Raw genomic sequence first — 18,636 nt, 5'->3', positions numbered from 1 at the left:
GTCTAAAAGAGAATACATGGGACAAATTCAGCAAGAAATGGAGACAAATATAAAGGAGGTTTAAGCCATTTTTGCTTATAAAAATGAACTTACATGTCACTCACTAAAGCCAGACTGTGTTTGCTTAAAAAATAAAATCAGTGTCTTAAAAACTGCTCTTGCTACACACAGTACATGCTGAATCTTTTTTTGGATCACAATTGAAAAGCAGTGGTTGCCACTATTTTAAATGAAAGAGTACATGCAAATGTTCATTTGTTTATAAAGTGATTTTTTTGAGTAACTTGTTTGATTTTAGGTTTGATTTAAAATGTTGTCTTCAATCTCATTTTGTTAAAAGTGAAATCCACTTCTGCTGGGGAAGCTGGGGTCCGAATTCTTATGAAGTTGTGGTGTGATAAAGGGTCTGAGAGGCCATTTGAGAGGCCATTTGAGTAGTGAACTCATAGTCATTTTCAAAAAACAAGTCTGAGATAATTCACGCTTTATGACATGGCGCATTATCCTGCTGAAAGTAGCCATCAGAAGATGGGTACACTGTGGTCATTAAGGGATGGACATGTCTGCAACAATACTCAGGTAGGCTGTGGCATTTAACACGATGCTCAATTGGTACTAATTGTCCCAAGTGTGCCAAGAAAATATTCCCTACACCATTACACCACCACCAGCAGGCTGAACCATTGATACAAGGCAGAATAGGTGCCTGATTTCATGCTGTTGATGCCAAATTCTGACCCTACCATCTGTATGTTGTAGCAGAAATAGAGACTCATCAGACCAGGCAACATTTTTCCAATTGTCTATTGTACAATTTTGGTGAGCCTGTGCAAAGTGTAGCCTCAGTTTACTGTACTTAGCTGACAGGAGTTGTCATCCGGTGTGGTTTTCTGCTGTAGCCCATTTGCCTCAAGGTACGATGTGCTGTGCTTTCATAGATGCTCTACTGCATACCTCGGTTGTAATGAGTGGTTATTTGAGTTACTGTTGCCTTTCTATCAGCTCAAACCAGTCTGGCCATTCATCTCTGACATTAACAAGGCATTTGCAACCACAGAACTGCTCTCACTGAATTTTTTTCTTTTTTCGGACCATCCTCTGTAAACCCTAGAGATGGTTGTGTGTGAAAATCCAATTAGATCAGCAGTTTCTAAAATACTCAGACCAGCCTGTCTGGAACCAACAAAAGTGCCATGTTCAAAGTCACTTAACTTCCCATTCTTCTCTATGCTGATGCTCGATTTAAACTGCAGCAGATTTTCTTGACAATGTCTACATGCCTAAATGCATTGAGTTGGCTAATTAAAAATTTGCATTAACAAGCAGGTGGACCTGTGTAGCTAATAAAGTATATATATTATTGTATAATTGTACAACACAAATGCACAAGAACAAAACACTCTAAATAGACTCTAAGACTAAAGAGACTAAAGAAATATTCTAAAGAAAATTGTAACACAATACTGGATTGATTTTTCTTTATTTATTTAAATTTTTTTGTACTTCCTTGGAATATGTTCATCTGTTTACAAGGAAGAAATTTTAAAAAGTTCTGGTTTCTAAAAACTGTATAAAATACAGTTCAGTTATTACAGTTCAATCCAAAAATATCAGTGCAGTGAAGGACAACGGGTCAAATAGGTTTACCCAAAACTTTTCACAGTCTCTTAACCTAAGCAAGTGATCTGCAAACAATATAAAGTGAAACAACATCCATTATAACTGATAAAGTCTCTGGCATGGTCCTTGAATTTCTCCAATATTATAAACAGCAAGACATTTACAGGTATGATGCAAAACTAGAAAAACACAATATTTCATTTTTTTAATTGTCTCAAGAAATGGAATTCATTCATTCATTCATAGATATATGTAATGATTAAGTTTACTTGACAATTTATTGAAGGTCAAGCTGAAGTGCCACTTCAGAGCATTAAAATACCGTAATCTTTACTATACGTCCAGTGTTTTGTCAGTTAGTATTCCACTGTGACACATTTAGTCTTCAGATACTCATTCAGAGCTTCTTGACCTGTATGGAAAAGACACCCCGTGTTATACAAAAACTCCTTTCTTACAAGTTAACAAATGACTGAAATCTAGTTTAGTAACCACACATTGAACTGTTAGATGTATGTGCATTTAAATGAATTCACCAGGTATTATGTCTTACCCAAATCTTTGCCAAAGCCAGATTGTTTGAAGCCACCAAAAGGAGCTGCCACATCAGTCTTGTTGTACGTGTTGATGAACACAGTGCCAGCCTGAAGCTTTTCACTCACATAGAGAGCCTTACTAATGTCACGTGTAAACACACCTGATGCTAAGCCAAATTCTGTAGCATTAGCCCTCTGCAGCACCTTGTCAACTTCTCTGAATCAAGAAAATTGAGAAATATCCGATTTAGATTCTTACTAAATTGTAACAATTCAAAAAAATCATTGCAATGTACACATTTAAATTGCTGGCTTTATATACAGCTGAAGTTCTCTGAAGTTTTCTTTTTTAAATATTTCCCAAATGATGTTTAACAAAGCATAGAATTTTTCACAGTATATCTTACAATATATTTTCTTCCGGAGAAAGTCTTATTTGTTTTATTTTGGCTAGAATGAAAGTAGTTTTGAATTTTAAACCAACTTTACCTTTGTTTTTTGATTGTCTACAGAACAAACCATCATTAAACAATGATTTGCCTAATTTACAGTTTTTCTCCATTGGTGTGGCTCATTTCGGGAAACAGAAATTACATTCTCAAAACAGCATGGACAAGCCTCCACACCACTTGCCAATTGTTCACAATAGACTTGAATTTCTCATTTATTTCATCAAATGGTAACAGTCTAAGTACATCTTTGCTATTGATTAAGTAAAGATACATTTTGAAAAATTTTCAATTGAATAGATCTTGTTGATCCAAAACTGATTGTTAATTCTCAGTCTAATGGTTGTACTCTCCAAAATGTGTCAGCCTCATTTCATTGTATAAGTCATCACATGCACAATAGTCTGTTCAATTGTCAAAATTAGTCAAGACCATAATACCATGAATACCATATAGTAGGTGAATCCTTGGAACATTTGATAACAATTTATTACAGCTATTTATTCTTTTTTGCTCTGATATATGGAAGTTACTTTGTGTGGTTGATCATTACAATAAAAAAAGCAGTTACCATTTCCTTGACAGCCAGGAACTATGTTTCTAACTACAGTTTCAGAGGTGTAGTTGCAGGCATACAAGTTTGTGAATGTTCATTGGAACGATGAATTTGGGAAACGGCAAATCAATGAAAGTTTGTGTGCAATGTGTGATGTCAAACCTTGTAGGCTACTCTTACACTAAAATCCTATTTCTTTTTTTCAGTCTTATGCACAAGTGTATTCTGTTAGACAAAAACAGTACAGTAACCATTGCCAATAAAGGATTGGGCTAAGACTGTAAGGTGGACATGAGGGATATTTTAGAGGTCCTGTGCCATAATGACAAAACATCTAAACATTTTGACTTGCGGGGCTTACACAATGCTAAAGGGATGAAGCATTTTGGGGGCACTGACTGTTTAAATGAGAAGGAAATTTAGTTTCGACACATGAGTGAACTATTTTGGGAAAGGTATGAGCTTTTGTAAGTGAACTATAGTGTTGTGCTAAACTGTAACACTGTTTTGCCAAATGATCTTAGAATTTTGAGAATGTAATTTCTGTTTCAAGAAATGAGTCAAACCAATGGAGAAAAACTGTAAATTGCACTTTAAGCTGAATACTAGTATCTTGAAAAAAAAAAAAAAAACTAGTAAAATATTATGTACAGTCATCATGGCAAAGATAAATGAAATCAGTTAATAGAAATTAGTTGTCATTTAGAATCAGAAATTGGGGCAATATATACAAGGGGGGCTATAATTCAGGAGACTTCAACTGTATATTGTATATTTAACTGTATACTGTATATATGATCAGCAGTTTTAAGATAATGGTAAATATTTTCAACCAACCCATTGCTGAATTTGGAGATGATCATGACAGGCCCAAAAGACTCCTCGACAGCGATATACATGTGATCCTGCACATCAGTGAAAACAGTTGGTTCAAAGAAGAAACCTATAGATATAGAAAAAGTAAACAGCGTTGAACCGTTGTTGCCCTGCAAAGAGTAATTCTAATACTGACGAAGTCCTCTCACCTGGACGCTCCACTTGTTTTCCTCCACACACTAATTTTGCTCCTTCTTTGACCCCCTTTTCACAGTATTCCACCAGTTTGTCCAGATGAGCTTTGTGGTTTTGGGGACCGTGGTCTGTGGAACGGTCCAGAGGATCACCAATCTTCATCTTCCTTATTTCACTAACCTACATGAATTGAATTATATTTCATGACTTTTGAATTTATCTTTGTCATAATGTACCCATCCTCATTTCATTTGTTCATCTTGCGAAGACAAAAAGTTTTGTCTTTACACTATGACACTTTAAAATGTTATTAAAAAACAAACAAATATGAAGAGCAGGTTCAACTTTCATTGATAAATTTAGCAGTTTAATGCAAGTTTTCTAAAGAGATATGGTCAATTTATAAGATTAAGAGATTGAATTTGATTTACTTTCTTCTTTTATTCATGGATAAGACATTGTTGTAAAATATTTTATTTTTGATGTCAGTTTTGAAGCAGCTTCGTTTTTGGTAAATAGACTGTCAACAGAAGAACACTTAGAATACAACCTAGATAGCATACGGATGTGGGCCACTTTAGGCAGTTATGTGTCACTGGTGGTCTTCCTCCGGCCCAGATCAAATAAATGTGAGCCTGAAGTGGCCCATCTGTACAAAAGCAAAAGGGGCCAAAGATTCCAATTCATATATGGGCCATTTAAGACAAATATTTTGCACTTATGGCAAAATGTAATCTAAATGTGAGCCTAATGTGGCTCATCTGGAAAAGTTATCTTAGGACATATGTGTGCCATTTTTGACAAATATTTGGCAACGTAAACTCTGGCTAATGCGGCTGTGAGCCTAAAGTGGCCCAGAGAAAATATGGCAAATATGGCCCAGTTATTTTAAACACATGTGGGTCTCTTTCGGCAAATATTCGGCACAGTAAACTCTTGCTAATGTACATTTGAGTCTATAGTGGCCCAGAGAAAATATGGCAAATGTGGCCCTGTTATCCTAAAACAAATGGGCCTAAATTATTATTAAGTTGGTTAAACCATAGCTCTTTGACATGGCAGATATAAGTAGTATAACTAATTTTTGGCCCAGATCTGGCAAACAAGAGCAGACCACCCTAGAGCTATGTCATTCCATTCAGTATGTGGTCCGGATGTAAGTGTAGGTCAGATCTGGGCGAGAATAAAAGTAAACTGTGGCCCGGAATACAGTCAGTTCTGGTTCAGTTGGATGAATTCTAACTGATATGTTGTATTGCTATGGCATATTTGTGGCCCAGATCTGACAAATAGGAACAGACCAACCTAGAGCCATCACTCCATTCAGTATTTGGTCTGGATGTAAGTGTCTGGTGTTGGCTGTATCTGAGCCAGAATAAAAGCAAATTATGGCCCAAAGTAGGATCAGTTTTGGTTCATTTGGCTGAATTCTGGATGATATGTGGTACTGTTATGGCCCAGATCTGGCAAATAGGAGCAGACCGGCCAAGTGCCCTCATTCCATGTGGTATGTGGGCTGGATGTAAGTGTCTGGTGTGGGTTAAATTTAAGCAACATGAATTTTGCTAACTTGGAACAGACTTAAAGGTCACCCACAAATTAAAATTCTGTCAACATTTACTCACCCTCAAGTGGTTCCAAACCTTAAAGGGTTTCTTTAATCTACTGAACACTAAGAAAGACGGGCTGATTTGATCGGTCAAAATCTTCACAGACCAGCACACCCATGAGCTCAGAGTGTCGCAAATGCATTTTCTATTTAAACAACGTGGCACAAGGGGCGACATGTTGGCTCAGTGATTAGCAGTCACTGCCAAAGCAAGAAGATCGACGACTCAAGTCCTGGCTGGGTCAGTTGGTGTTTCTTTGTGGAGTTTGCATATTCTACCCGTGTTGGCTTAGGTTTTCTCTGGGTGCTCCGGTTTCCCCCACAGTCCAAAAACATACACTATAGATGAATTGGGTAAGCTTAATTTGTTCGTAGTGTATGTGTGTGAATGTGAGAGTTTATGGGTATTTCCCAGTACTGGGTTGCAACTGAAAGGGCATTTGAAAATTTTGTAAAGAGCTGTGTAAAATATATGCTAGATAAGTTGGTGGTTCATTCTGCTGTTACAACCCTGATGAATAAAGGGACTAAGCCAGGGGTGTCCAAACTCGGTCCTGGAGGGCCAGTGTACTGCAGATTTTTGCTCCACCTGCCCTAACACACCTGCAAGGATGTTTCTAGAAAGCCTAGTAAGAGCCTAATTAGCCCAGGTGTGTCTGATTGGAGTTGGAACTAAACTTTGCAGGACACTGGCCCTTCAGGACTAGGTTTGGACACCCCTGGACTAAGCCAAAGGACAATTAAAGAATGAATGTGTGAATGAATGAATAACATGGCACAAAAGCTAAAAAAGCACCGAAATAATCAGAAAATACCCAAAAAACAACAAAAAAAAAAACACTTGCGCCATATTGCACCAGGTGTATTACAGGGCCTGGTGTTTTGAAGATAGTGGTAAACCTGTATCCATTGTCCTCATTCTTTAAGAAAACAAATACTATTGATGTCAATGGTTATAGGTTTCTAGCTTTCTTCAAATAATTTAGGGGAGAATGAAACAAGTGAAGGATGAGTAAACAATGGCAGAATTTTATTTTTGACTGAACTTTGGGATTTTTTAAGTATTTGGAATAACACGAAGGTGAATTAACAATGACAATGAATTCATCAGTCAACACATGCCATTTAAATAGTCTTAAATGATTAGGGTCTACTTTAAAGATGGCGTTAATGGTTATTAGAAAATCAAAATGCTGCAAACAAATATTTCAGCATTAATATATTAAAAGTAATAGATAAAAAAAATAAACCTGATGGTATTGGAGTTTTTCGTTTTCTTACACAGAAAACCAAAAAAACACACACACACTTGCAACAAGTAAAACATCACAGACATTTTGCAAAACCAAATACTTCTTTCAAAATGATTTTAACTCTTCTAAAAATGGCATTTTACATTGTAAGCCCTCACACAGACATAGAATAATTAGCCATTTACATGCCAAAGTAATGCAAAAAGTGCTATTTTTACTTAGATTTCTTGTCTCGTTTCTAGTCCAGATTTATCAAAATTCTTAAATCAAGAAGCAATTTAAGAAATTTTTTTAAGAAAGAAAATGTCAAAATTAAGCAGCTTTTTTCTTTAAACAAGCAAAATAACCTTGTTTTTACCCCACTAGCAGATCGTTTTGCTGGTTTTAGGAAATAATGTCAAAATTAGGTGAGTTTTCTCTTAAAACAAGCCAAATGATCTGCTAGTGGGCTAAAAAAGTAAAGAAAAACAAGATCGTTTTGCTTGTTTAAAGAAAAAACCTACGTAATCAGTAAAGTGGCTCTCAAGTATCACTTTTAGTGGCTAAACATTTAGAAAAAAATTATATATATTTATATATTCTCATTTATTTACCACTCTTTCCAGAAAAATGTCATGGATGGACTCCTCAATGAATAGTCTCCCTGCTGCAATGCAGTTCTCCCCCTTATTGAAGAACACAGAGCTCATGCCCTGTAGAACACAAGTGGAGGGACCAAAACATGTCAGCAATTCCAAAGAACACACTGTTGACAATGGCAAACATTGTATTTTTCAATACGATTGTGATAATACTGAGTGTGAACAAACCATTCTGACTGCCTTGTCCAGATCACAGTCATTAAAGATGATGAGAGGAGATTTCCCTCCGAGCTCAAGAGAAACCTTTTTCACATTGCTGACTGCGCAACTACAAGACAGACAAGCATTTTATGATGCAAATATGAATGAAAACCCAACTTTCTTCCTATTTGACTTTTTTTTAGTTACCTTTATTTAAACAAACTGACATTATGCTGATATTATGCTATGATATTATGAGTGTAAAATGTTTTCTGCATTTCAGTTGATTCATCTGTGATAATGCATAATAATGGCAGCCAATCAAAAGAAAATCAGTAACACATTTAAATTCTACTGTTTTAAAAGAGGAATATTTGAATAAGTAATTCACAGGAGGGCTAATAATTTTGCCCTTAACTAAAATACATTTAAAGGTTTATATTGTTAATCATTTTCCTTCATTTTAGAAAAGCACAATAGAAGCTTAGAGGCCTGGGAGTGGATGGTCTTTAGACCTTTCTTTCTGTGTGCTTGATGGCCAAATTTGAGTGATTGTATTCATTTGACAATCGTTTTTTGACAAGTTCCTTTTAGTATTCAAGCCTACAATAAACATCAAGAAATGCAACCTAGTATTCCATAGATTTGTAACAATAGAAGCATCTATACCAGAGGGCCATTTGGCCAAAGTTGGCCCATAGTAACCTTTGATTTGGCCCACGAACCAATGAGAGAAGAAATGGATAAATGATGGGGAAGGTTGAGGTGAATCGTAATCGTAATTTTTTACATTACCTTTTGTTTGTATGTTTAATTGCTGACCAAAAAAAAAAAAACTGAAATTAAACGTTTCAAATAATCAGAAATTTTAAAGTGATATATATATATACAGTTGAAGTAAGAATTATTAGCCCCCCTGAATTATTAGACCCCTGTTTATTTTTTCCCTCAATTTATGTTTAAGAGAGCAGATTTTTTCAACACATTTCTAAACATAATAGTTTTAATAATTTACCTCTAATAACGGATTTATTTTATGTTTGCCATGATGAAAGGAAATAATATTTGACAAGATATTTTTCAAGACAATTCTATACAGCTTAAAGTGACATTTAAAGGCTTAACTAGGTTAGTTAGGTTAACTAGGCAGTTTAGGGTAATTAGGCAAGTTATAGTATAATGATGGTTTGCTCTGTAGACAATCGAAAAAAATCTAGCTTAAAGGGGCTAATAATTTTGTCTTTAAAATGGTGTTTAAAAAATTAATAACTGTTTTAATTCTAGCCGAAATAAAACAAATAAGACTAACTCCAGAAGAAAAAAATATTATCAGACATATTGTGAAAATTTCCTTGCCATGTTAAACATAATTTGGGAAATGTTAAAAAAATAAAATAAAATTCAAAAGGGGGCTAATAATTCTGACTTCAACTATATATATATATACACACATATATTGATATATGGTTTTATTGTAAGAAGTACATTATAGAATGTAATATATACACACTAGGGTTGGGCATCTAAGCTATAATGCCGATCCGATACGCATCTCGATACAAAGAATACGATCCGATATATTAGCGATACATTTGTGACATATTGCGATGCAACACGATACGATTCACACCCATATCACGATACGATGCGATATTTCAGCACTAACTAATTAGATCAAGTTTATGAGATGATGTGAAAGAGGATGCTGTGCCATTGAATGAGTTTGATTATTTATAAACCAAGCAAAACCAAGACTTTTTTTTACAAACTGGCTTTTCTCTCAGAGCCAGAGTGTCAGTTTACAGTAGAGGGCCATTTTAGAACATATAGCACATATTATTTAAGTATTTTCAAGATAAACAGAATGTATAAGTGCAATATATATTAAAAAATATGTATATATTTGCACTCTTTCAACATAAATAAATTTAGCATTGCACAACAAGAATTGTGATTTAACTTTTCAACTATGAAAACAAGTTTTACAAATATATTTTGCCACTGATTATTCAAAACTTAAGGTGGTGAACTAGCAGTGTTATGCTGCTTTGAAACATCACTGTCACTGTAAACAACAGGCTAATAAAAATATAACAAACCAGCAATCTTCTTGCTGTGAGGTGGTCAAACTACCCACTGTGCCACTGTGACACCCAATTATTTTTATCATTATTATTATTAATATTATTATTATTATTATAATTAAATAAAAATTAACAGGAGGAGGTGTGTAAAACCTTCGTTCTCCGTGACACTAGGCTGAATATCTTTGCAGATGAACAATGCAATAGCATTCGTTATTGGCGTAGAGCGAGCAGAACTGTTGCGCATGGAAAAAAAAACTTGCAATGCTTTTCTCACCACTTTTGGAACTGGTTGAAGCAGTGCGAAAGCCGGGGATGCAGAAACACTAGAAGATGCTTCCACAACAACACCGTGGCGCCACTTCAAGTGAGATATCAGATTAGTCGTACTGGCCGCGTATTTTACAGATGCGCGGCACATTTTGCAAATTGCATCTGTCCTGTCATGTCGTCCATCCTTAAATCCATAATGTTGCTTGCCATACTTTAGATTTAAAACTCAGTGGGGAATAAAATGTTTGTTTTGCTTCTCGCGCTTTCTGAGGGCGCACCACTAGCTTCATCCGCACACCTGATACACTGAGTTGTAGTGAAAGTGTACACATCCGCAAATCCGTTGCTAAGGCTTACTTTATGTAGGTCGATTAAATTATGCGCCAAAAACAGGTTGACAACACTTGTTAATAAATAAAAAATACATTCTATATTAAAAATATAAGCTGTATCTCGGAAAAATCGATGCATCTCGCAAAAACCGATGCATCTCGATTTGCTTCCAAAATTTCATTCATCCTCTGCTGCTCAACCGATGCACTCGCATCGTGCACGCGCATGACCGCGTATCGATACATATCGGTTAATCTTCCCATCCCTAATACACACACACACACACACACACACACACACACACACACACACACACACACACACACACACACACACACACACACACACACACACACACACACACACTGATACAATAAAAATATGTTTTCTATATATTTTTGAAATAATACTAAGTTAGGAAGTTACCATGGCAACTTCAACGTAACACAGTTTGGTATATTTAACTTCGGCCCAACACCCTCAATCAAGTGTGGTTTTTGGCCCATCATAAGAAAAAGTTTGGACACCCCTGATCTATACCCTTAGGCACAAGATGTGACTGATCATGTATTTGGACAGATACAACAACATAAATATGCAATATGGTTTTATTTGAAATAAATAAATGTAAAATGTCACTAATTGCAATGCTTTACCCAAATATGCCACCCACAAGAAAACCTGCGTGAAACTATTGAATGCCACCCCCTAGTCTAAAAACTTTGACAAGAAAACATTAAATTTTAAAAACATGCATATTTACCTTTTCATGATATGTTTGCCAATCTCAGTAGAGCCAGTGAAGCCCAGTTTGCGGACATCCGGGTGGTCAGAAAGTCGCTGACCAACCAAAGACCCTGAAATGTACACATTTGATAAAAATGCAATTCATCTACAAGCAGTTAACCTCAAAAATGATCCAATTTGTGTTAAACAGACTAATGTTAATATTAAATGATCTCCAAAACAAAGAGAGAGTACATCATACATGTCAGAATATACATTTGTTCTGTGAATGTTTTATTTATACCTGATCCAGGCAGTATGTTCACCACCCCTTTTGGAAATTTTGCCAGAGCAGTTAATTCTGCAAATTTGAGAGCAGTCAAAGGTGTGACCTAAAAATCAACAAAGAAACACTTACTCAGTCCTTATGTTGTATGTTTTTATATGTCGCATGTTAGATTGAGCTGTAACTGCAGGTGTTTACCTGGGCAGGTTTAAGAACTACAGTATTTCCAGCAGCCAGGCAGGCCGCAGTTTTCCAAGCCAGCATCATCAGTGGATAATTCCATGGAATTACAATGCCGCACACACTTTACCCAAACAAAAAGAGCCAAATGTTATCATTGCTCGTTCCACATGCACCAAATACTTGATTTGAGTTCATCAAGATTATTTTGTTTCATTATGACAAGACTGGAAGAAAACGTTTTATTAAAGAGAGGCTTAATTTTACCCAATGGGCTCTTTCTTGGTAAAGGTAAGGTTTCGATTAGGTCGAGCCTGGTTTATGGGAATAGTGCAGCCCTGTGGAAAATAATATTAGAAACACAAAGACAGATTTTAGTAAAACCACAGTTTCCAGTCATATATAACAAAATCATTAGTCACTCTACTATTAAGAGTGACAGTTTTGTTTTGGAATATAATGTAGTAAAATAACCTTTAAAAGAATATTCTGGGCTGAATAATATTTAGGGTCATTAGGAGCATGAATTGAAAAAAAAATAATAATTTGAGGACTTTACTATGTTAAATTTAAAATGTAAAACAATTAGACATAACTTCATCCTGAAAATGTTGGCAAGCCACTATTTTCCACACTATATTATGTTAAAATCATTTACATTACATTTTTAAACTATATGTTTAGAGATTGGATTGATTCCCTTCTAAGTATTTCAATGTAAAAAAAATATAATTATTTTGGTCTCAATCAACTTTGCCACAAATGCTCAAGTGAAGGCTATGGTTTTATCCATACTCAAAAATGTTCCTCTGCATTTAACCCATCAACAATTTGAGTGAGGAGTAAACACACACACACACACACACACACACACACACACACACACACACACACACACACACACACACACACACACACACACACACACACACACACACACACACACACACACACACACACACCTGCAACCTTTGGATTATAAGTCCACAATGTTGTCACAGTTTAACTCGTATATATTATTCTCCTTTTCCAAAATATGTTAAAGAAGGTAACAGTTGATTTTGATGATGCAGTTGCACATCAATTAATTCTAATCCCCCCTAACCCAACAGTCCACTAAATCTCTACAAACGCTCTAATGAGATTTAGCTGAAAATACATGAAGTCACATTGTTGCACAGGCTAATCATAGTCAACAAAATGCATTAAAACGACAGCTTATGTATACAGTAGTAAAACATCAACATCATTAAAAAGTCTGAAACCACTGATTTTAGCAATAAAAATATTTCTGCATAGCAAATGATTAACTTGTGGATGTAGTAGTGTAATAGAAAAACGACAGACCCATTTGTTATGTCATGTGACTGGCTAAAACATTGAAAGGGGTGTGTTCAAAATAACACTGTTAAGTTTAATGGGAAAGTTCATTCATTGTGACAAAAAAAATATTGTACTTTCCGAAAGGACTTTTAATAACAGCTATTTCTTTCTGAATTGTGATGTAAAATGAGTCGCATTAAACATTGTTCAAAAAATCTATGTAATTTAAGTAAAAAGTTAATTGAAGAAGGGAAAATATATAGCCTAATGATGAGCAACAAATTATAGGAAGCTCATCTAAAATTATCTCAAAACGTGGCAACAAAAAACTGAAACACGGAGAAGATGAGGAATAAATTTAGTTAAAATGGATCCACGAAAGATCGAGTCAGTCCCTTCCAGATAGATAAAATACTGTCTAAAAATGACCCACACGTACAGTTACAGTCGGAAGAGGATTAATGGAAATAATGGCATAATTGGAATCGGTTCAGATTTGCCAAGAAACATATTAACTGGCCCAAAGAGTACTGTGGACTGATAAGAGTATATTGTTCATTTCAGATCTAGTGCATATCAGACAACTCCCACCAAATTTTCTCAAGCTAAAGTGCAATTTCAAAACAAATTCTAAAAAAAAAAAGAGAAATGAAACTAAAAACTAAATGTGTCTTAAATCAAACTGTGTTTTTCTCTTTTCATGTTTTATTTCATTCTTTTTAAAGAAACATCGATATATTCGTGTTTTCTTGCAACAACACCACTGTTGAAATGTCCCCCTCCCCTTGCATCGGATAAAAAGAAAAGCATTTTTCATGTTTAGTTCTATAAGTCCTATATAAAGTTGTGAAATCCTCGTTAAATTTGAGAGAGAGAGAGAGAGAGAGAGAGAGAGAGAGAAAACAGCTTCCCATCTTTGTCAACTTTGAGCTTTTAATTACTTCTTGGAGCTGCACAAGAAATCGTTACAGAATCGTTAGCACAATGTGATCATTCGCAATAGTCACATGGCATGACATGGCATTATAATTATGGGATAATGATTCATCATTTTCATGCGATGGTATGAGGATTTTAAAAGCATTCAGGCATGAGTAAGTGTACCATTTGTAACTTTAATAATGATTTATTTTGTTGAATTATTTATACAACAAAGACTATGAAGTTATATAAATATTAATTTAAAAGTTATAATATTTTACATTTGATAATTCAACTACTTTCTCTGAATACTGTTAGACATCTCAAAAAAAAAAGGATTTTTTTCCTTATTGTATTTTATCTACACTGTATTGTTTATACCTCTACAGAATCAACACAACCAATCTAAAATGATAAATCGTTCCAAATAGAAATATTCAAGTCATCTAGTGAAATTGTATTCGTGTTGCAAAATATAATCGCACAAAAACGAAATATTGCAACGTTACATTTTTCCAATATTGTGCTGTTGTATTTAATAAAGTGACTAAACTGATAAAAACTGGAGGAAATGATGCACTGAAGTGGATATCCCAGAGAGCACGGATCTATATACAAGTATCGAATATAGCAAATAAATAAACACTAGTTTGTTTCCATCCAAAGATGCAAATTAAATGTATGCGCATAACTGGAATATTGCATATAAGACATGTGAATAAAGCAGTGTTTCCATCAAATGAGTCAAAGAGAACAAAATCGTCACTTCCTGATTAACTGGCAGCAAATATCAACAGTAAAAACAGAATTTACTGCGGTAGTAGAAGCTGTGGGAATCTTTTCATTATTTAATCATTAATTTGCGCCTCAGAAGACAATATGCCAACATGCAATGAACATGTTGAAGGCATCAGATGCGAAGCACAGACGCTAAAGTTTATCCTGCTCATATCCATAAATGGCCATAAAAATAGGTGGATAGAAATGGTAGAATAGTGTGCCATTCATTAATTCTAGCAAATATATAAACACACAACCAAACCTGAATCTTGTCACACCAGCCAGCAAAGTATCTGAATGTCTGGATAGACATGCCAATGTGTGTTTTGAGGGCAAGAGTATAGACTGCTCCCGAGTCTATGCTTTCAATGGTAGCCAACTCTTCTTGATGCTGCTCCATCAGATCTGCCAGTCTGAGAAACACACACAATTGCAGATTCAGTGAAATCTTTCATAAGAACAGCAGAGGCTGATGTAGACATAATCTGCCATATATATAGTTTAATGTCACATCTACAGCTTATATCAGTAAGAATAGCAAACCAGATAAAAAAATGTGACATAATATGCACAAAAAATATTCATACGGTAGACTGCAGACCAACAGAAACTGAAGAAGCTGCTTCACTGAGTCTGTGACAATACACTGCAAATGTGCTTTTTTTTACTTTGATTTTTTGTCTTGTTTCAAAGTAAAAATGTAAAACATTTCTTAAATCAAGATGCATTTTCTAGACAAGCAAAAATATTGTCTTGTTTAATAAAAAATGAGTAAAAATAGTGAAAAAAGTGAGTTTTATCTTAAACAAGCTAAATAATATGCCAATCAGATAAGGAAATGTCAAAAAGGTAAACAACATTATTTTGCATACCCCACTGCCATATTATTTAGCTTGTTTTAAGATAAATAACATATATATATATATATATATATATATATATATATATATATATATATATATATATATATATATATATATATATATATATATATATATATAATACATATAATTTGTAATAATACATATAATTTTTATATGGTTGATTTGTTCTGACAGATTTTCTAAACTATAATGAATAAAGTGACAAATGTTAAAGGTGTCATAATAGTTTTTTGCTTTACCTATACATTACAGTAAGTGCAACAGAACTTTGTCTGTTTATGAGAAAAAACTTGATGTGCTCATTTTAAATGTTTACTGTGTGTTTATTATTTTGACATTTATAATAAGTAATTAACAGTATTTGGAATTATCTAGCATTCATTAGTGAAACTCAATAAATCGTGAAATTTCTAGCTACAGTATTTGAAATATTGTGACGCAATTCCTAGAGAAATGGAATAAATGAGAATTTTTTCTACTGCAAGCTGATTGGATGTAGTAAAGTAAAGTAGGAATTACATTCAGGAAGATCAGGAAAAAAAGGTTTAGGAGAGTTATTACTGATTAATTCGGATTTCTGCCTTCCTATCTGTCCTAGCATGGATCAACGTTTATCCTTTTCTCAGTACTTTTTATTTTCAGGAGCCATGAAACCAGGTTGGTCATGGAGACCTTTTGAGTGGAACTTCTGAGCCTGATGACTGGGAACTGTTTCTATTGTTATTTCTATGAGTAATACTGTGTCTAAAATTATTAAAGTGTCTAAAATTATTTTGCTCTTTTTATGATTAATTCTTTTTAAAGTGATTTTCTTTTTATGCGAAATAGATTTCGTGTGCAGTAAGAATATAGCAGCCTGAATGGTGTTTATACCAGTTTTGAACTTGTTTGATAAGACAGCTGAGAGTACGAAGAAACAACCTTGGGTTTTTACAACAGATTGTCTCTCGTGTGTGTATATGCATCCGATGGGTCAGTTCTACAGGTCTAAGACTAGCTCTTAATTGTCTATGGGCGACCTGACCCAAGTCTCCAGCCGCTATCCCTATCTGGATTCAGATACGACCCCGCATCGACGTACCTATTTAGGGCTGTCTATCTTTGTTTTAACCAATGAAAACCTGTTACCTGAATCACACTCTTTCTGGTCTTGTGTAGAGAGTATAATTGTTATTGATTTGTGATTGTAAGCAGAGAGGCCTAGGAACTCATTGCGAGTGTTGAAGCTGGCTTCTGCTGATGGAACTGCAAACTGTCTCCGGCTCTTCTTCATTTGACAGACTGGTCATTCTTTGGGTTCAAACTGTGTGTTATCCCCAAATTACAACCTAACATCAGATCTGTTTGTTTTCATAGTGTTTTCATAGTTACAAAATAAATATGTTTAGTTTTGATTTCATATATACTTTAAATGTTAGGTAAAATAAATCATTAACATACTTGTAAAGCAGCTTGCCTCTGTCTCTGGGGTTCATCTTCCCCCACTCTCCTTCCTCAAAAGCTTCTTTAGCTGCAGCGACTGCTTTTTCCACATCAGAGATCTGAGCTAAAGACACGTCACAGATTGCCTACACACAAACAGAAGTTGATATTGAGCATATGGAAGTTGAGGAAAAAATATGAATAGAAAAAGAGATGTGTGCCCAGTATGTACTTGTCCGTCAGTAGGGTTAATGCTCTTATAGGTCTTTCCCCCTTCCGCATACACAAATTCCCCATTTATGAAAAGCTGGTGGGGGATGTGAATTGTCATATTGTTCAGTTTCTTTTCTACCTACAACAAACATGCAAACACATAATTAAAAATAAATAGATATAGATAAAAATAAAAAAATGAATCAATTAGAGCATTAGAGTGAATCAATTAAAATAACTGACTTTTTTATATGCATTCCGGCTTTTTAATATCAGCAATACATGTTAAGGTTGAGGAAATAATATTCTACTGTCAATTTTTTGTAATATATGTAAACAATATATTTATTCTATACGTTATATTAAATTCATATTTTGGGGCTAAATTTTATAATGTTTTAAATATGTTTGAAAAGACATACAAGTAGACGTATCCATATATCATTACTTTATTCTTCTCTAAATCATGTAAAAATGTTAGATTGTCATAATTATTTCCTCTGACACTACACAAATATTCTTCACATGCTGTCCTTGGTATATTTATTCTTTAACGCCTGCATGAACCAGAAGCTGCAACCTTTTTTATATTGTGACAACTTATTTTAAACTTTAACTTATTTCATTTTGAAAGAGCGGGAAAAGCGTTTGAAGGTTTCGGATTTATACCTTCCAATTCATCTCAGCATGAATCAACGGTTATCCTTTCCTCATCATCCTGTTTCTCATTATTTTTATTAAATATGATTAAATAATTATTTAAATGAGTATTTAACTTTGAATTGGTTTTAACTAATGAATAAGTAAACACATTGCTTAATATAAGAATATTTAGTGCATTTGCTGTTTCTTTATAACTATTTTCAGGAGCCAGCAAACTAGGTTAGAGGTCACAGAGACCTTGAGTGGGACTGAGGGCTGAGGACTGGAAGAAACTGTTTCCATTGTTATTTCTATGAGTTTATACTATCTAAAATGTCTTAAGTGATTTTGCTGTTTTTACGGTTAATTCTTTTAAAATGATTTTACTTTTTATTCAAGATAGACTTTGTGTAGTAAGGATATAACTGCCTGAATGTAGATTATACCGGTTCAACCACTTTCAATAAAAACGGCTGAGAGTACGCTCAGCCTTGGGTAAGAAACAGATTATACTTTAAGTGTGTGTGTGTTCTATTTGATTGTGGAACCGTATCAAAGTTCAGAAGTCAGCTCTGAACAGTCTAGTGGATGTCTGACGTTTATGCTTAAGATATTGTTCAGATTAGTACGCACGCACCCTATTTAGAAATTTCCGTGTTTTAACCATCTGTTTTAACTATCTGTGTTTTAATCAATCAGGTTAGAACACCTATATGTGTGACGCAGTTAATGACGTTATGTGAGAGTATAATT

The 18,636-nt window shown here is 34.5% G+C and overlaps 1 protein-coding gene across 1 annotated transcript in view; it reads right to left on the bottom strand.

Annotated features, from left to right (window-relative positions):
• Nucleotides 1–1,976: 1,976 nt before the first annotated feature.
• aldh1l1 (aldehyde dehydrogenase 1 family, member L1) overlaps nucleotides 1,977–18,636 on the bottom strand; it is a 34,317-nt gene continuing 17,657 nt past the window's right edge. The window contains 13 exon segments of the mRNA NM_001198772.1: nucleotides 1,977–2,032; nucleotides 2,174–2,373; nucleotides 3,999–4,104; nucleotides 4,187–4,352; nucleotides 7,628–7,726; nucleotides 7,844–7,943; nucleotides 11,270–11,363; nucleotides 11,537–11,624; nucleotides 11,717–11,822; nucleotides 11,966–12,036; nucleotides 14,985–15,135; nucleotides 17,047–17,174; nucleotides 17,261–17,380. Of these exon segments, the coding sequence (NP_001185701.1) occupies nucleotides 1,977–2,032; nucleotides 2,174–2,373; nucleotides 3,999–4,104; nucleotides 4,187–4,352; nucleotides 7,628–7,726; nucleotides 7,844–7,943; nucleotides 11,270–11,363; nucleotides 11,537–11,624; nucleotides 11,717–11,822; nucleotides 11,966–12,036; nucleotides 14,985–15,135; nucleotides 17,047–17,174; nucleotides 17,261–17,380 (1,485 nt within the window).

This window comes from Danio rerio, chromosome 6 (genome assembly GCF_052040795.2).
Source record: "Danio rerio strain M-AB ecotype USA chromosome 6, GRCz13ab, whole genome shotgun sequence".
Classification (NCBI taxonomy): domain Eukaryota; kingdom Metazoa; phylum Chordata; class Actinopteri; order Cypriniformes; family Danionidae; genus Danio; species Danio rerio.
This window is presented reverse-complemented; position numbering and strand designations above follow the sequence as displayed.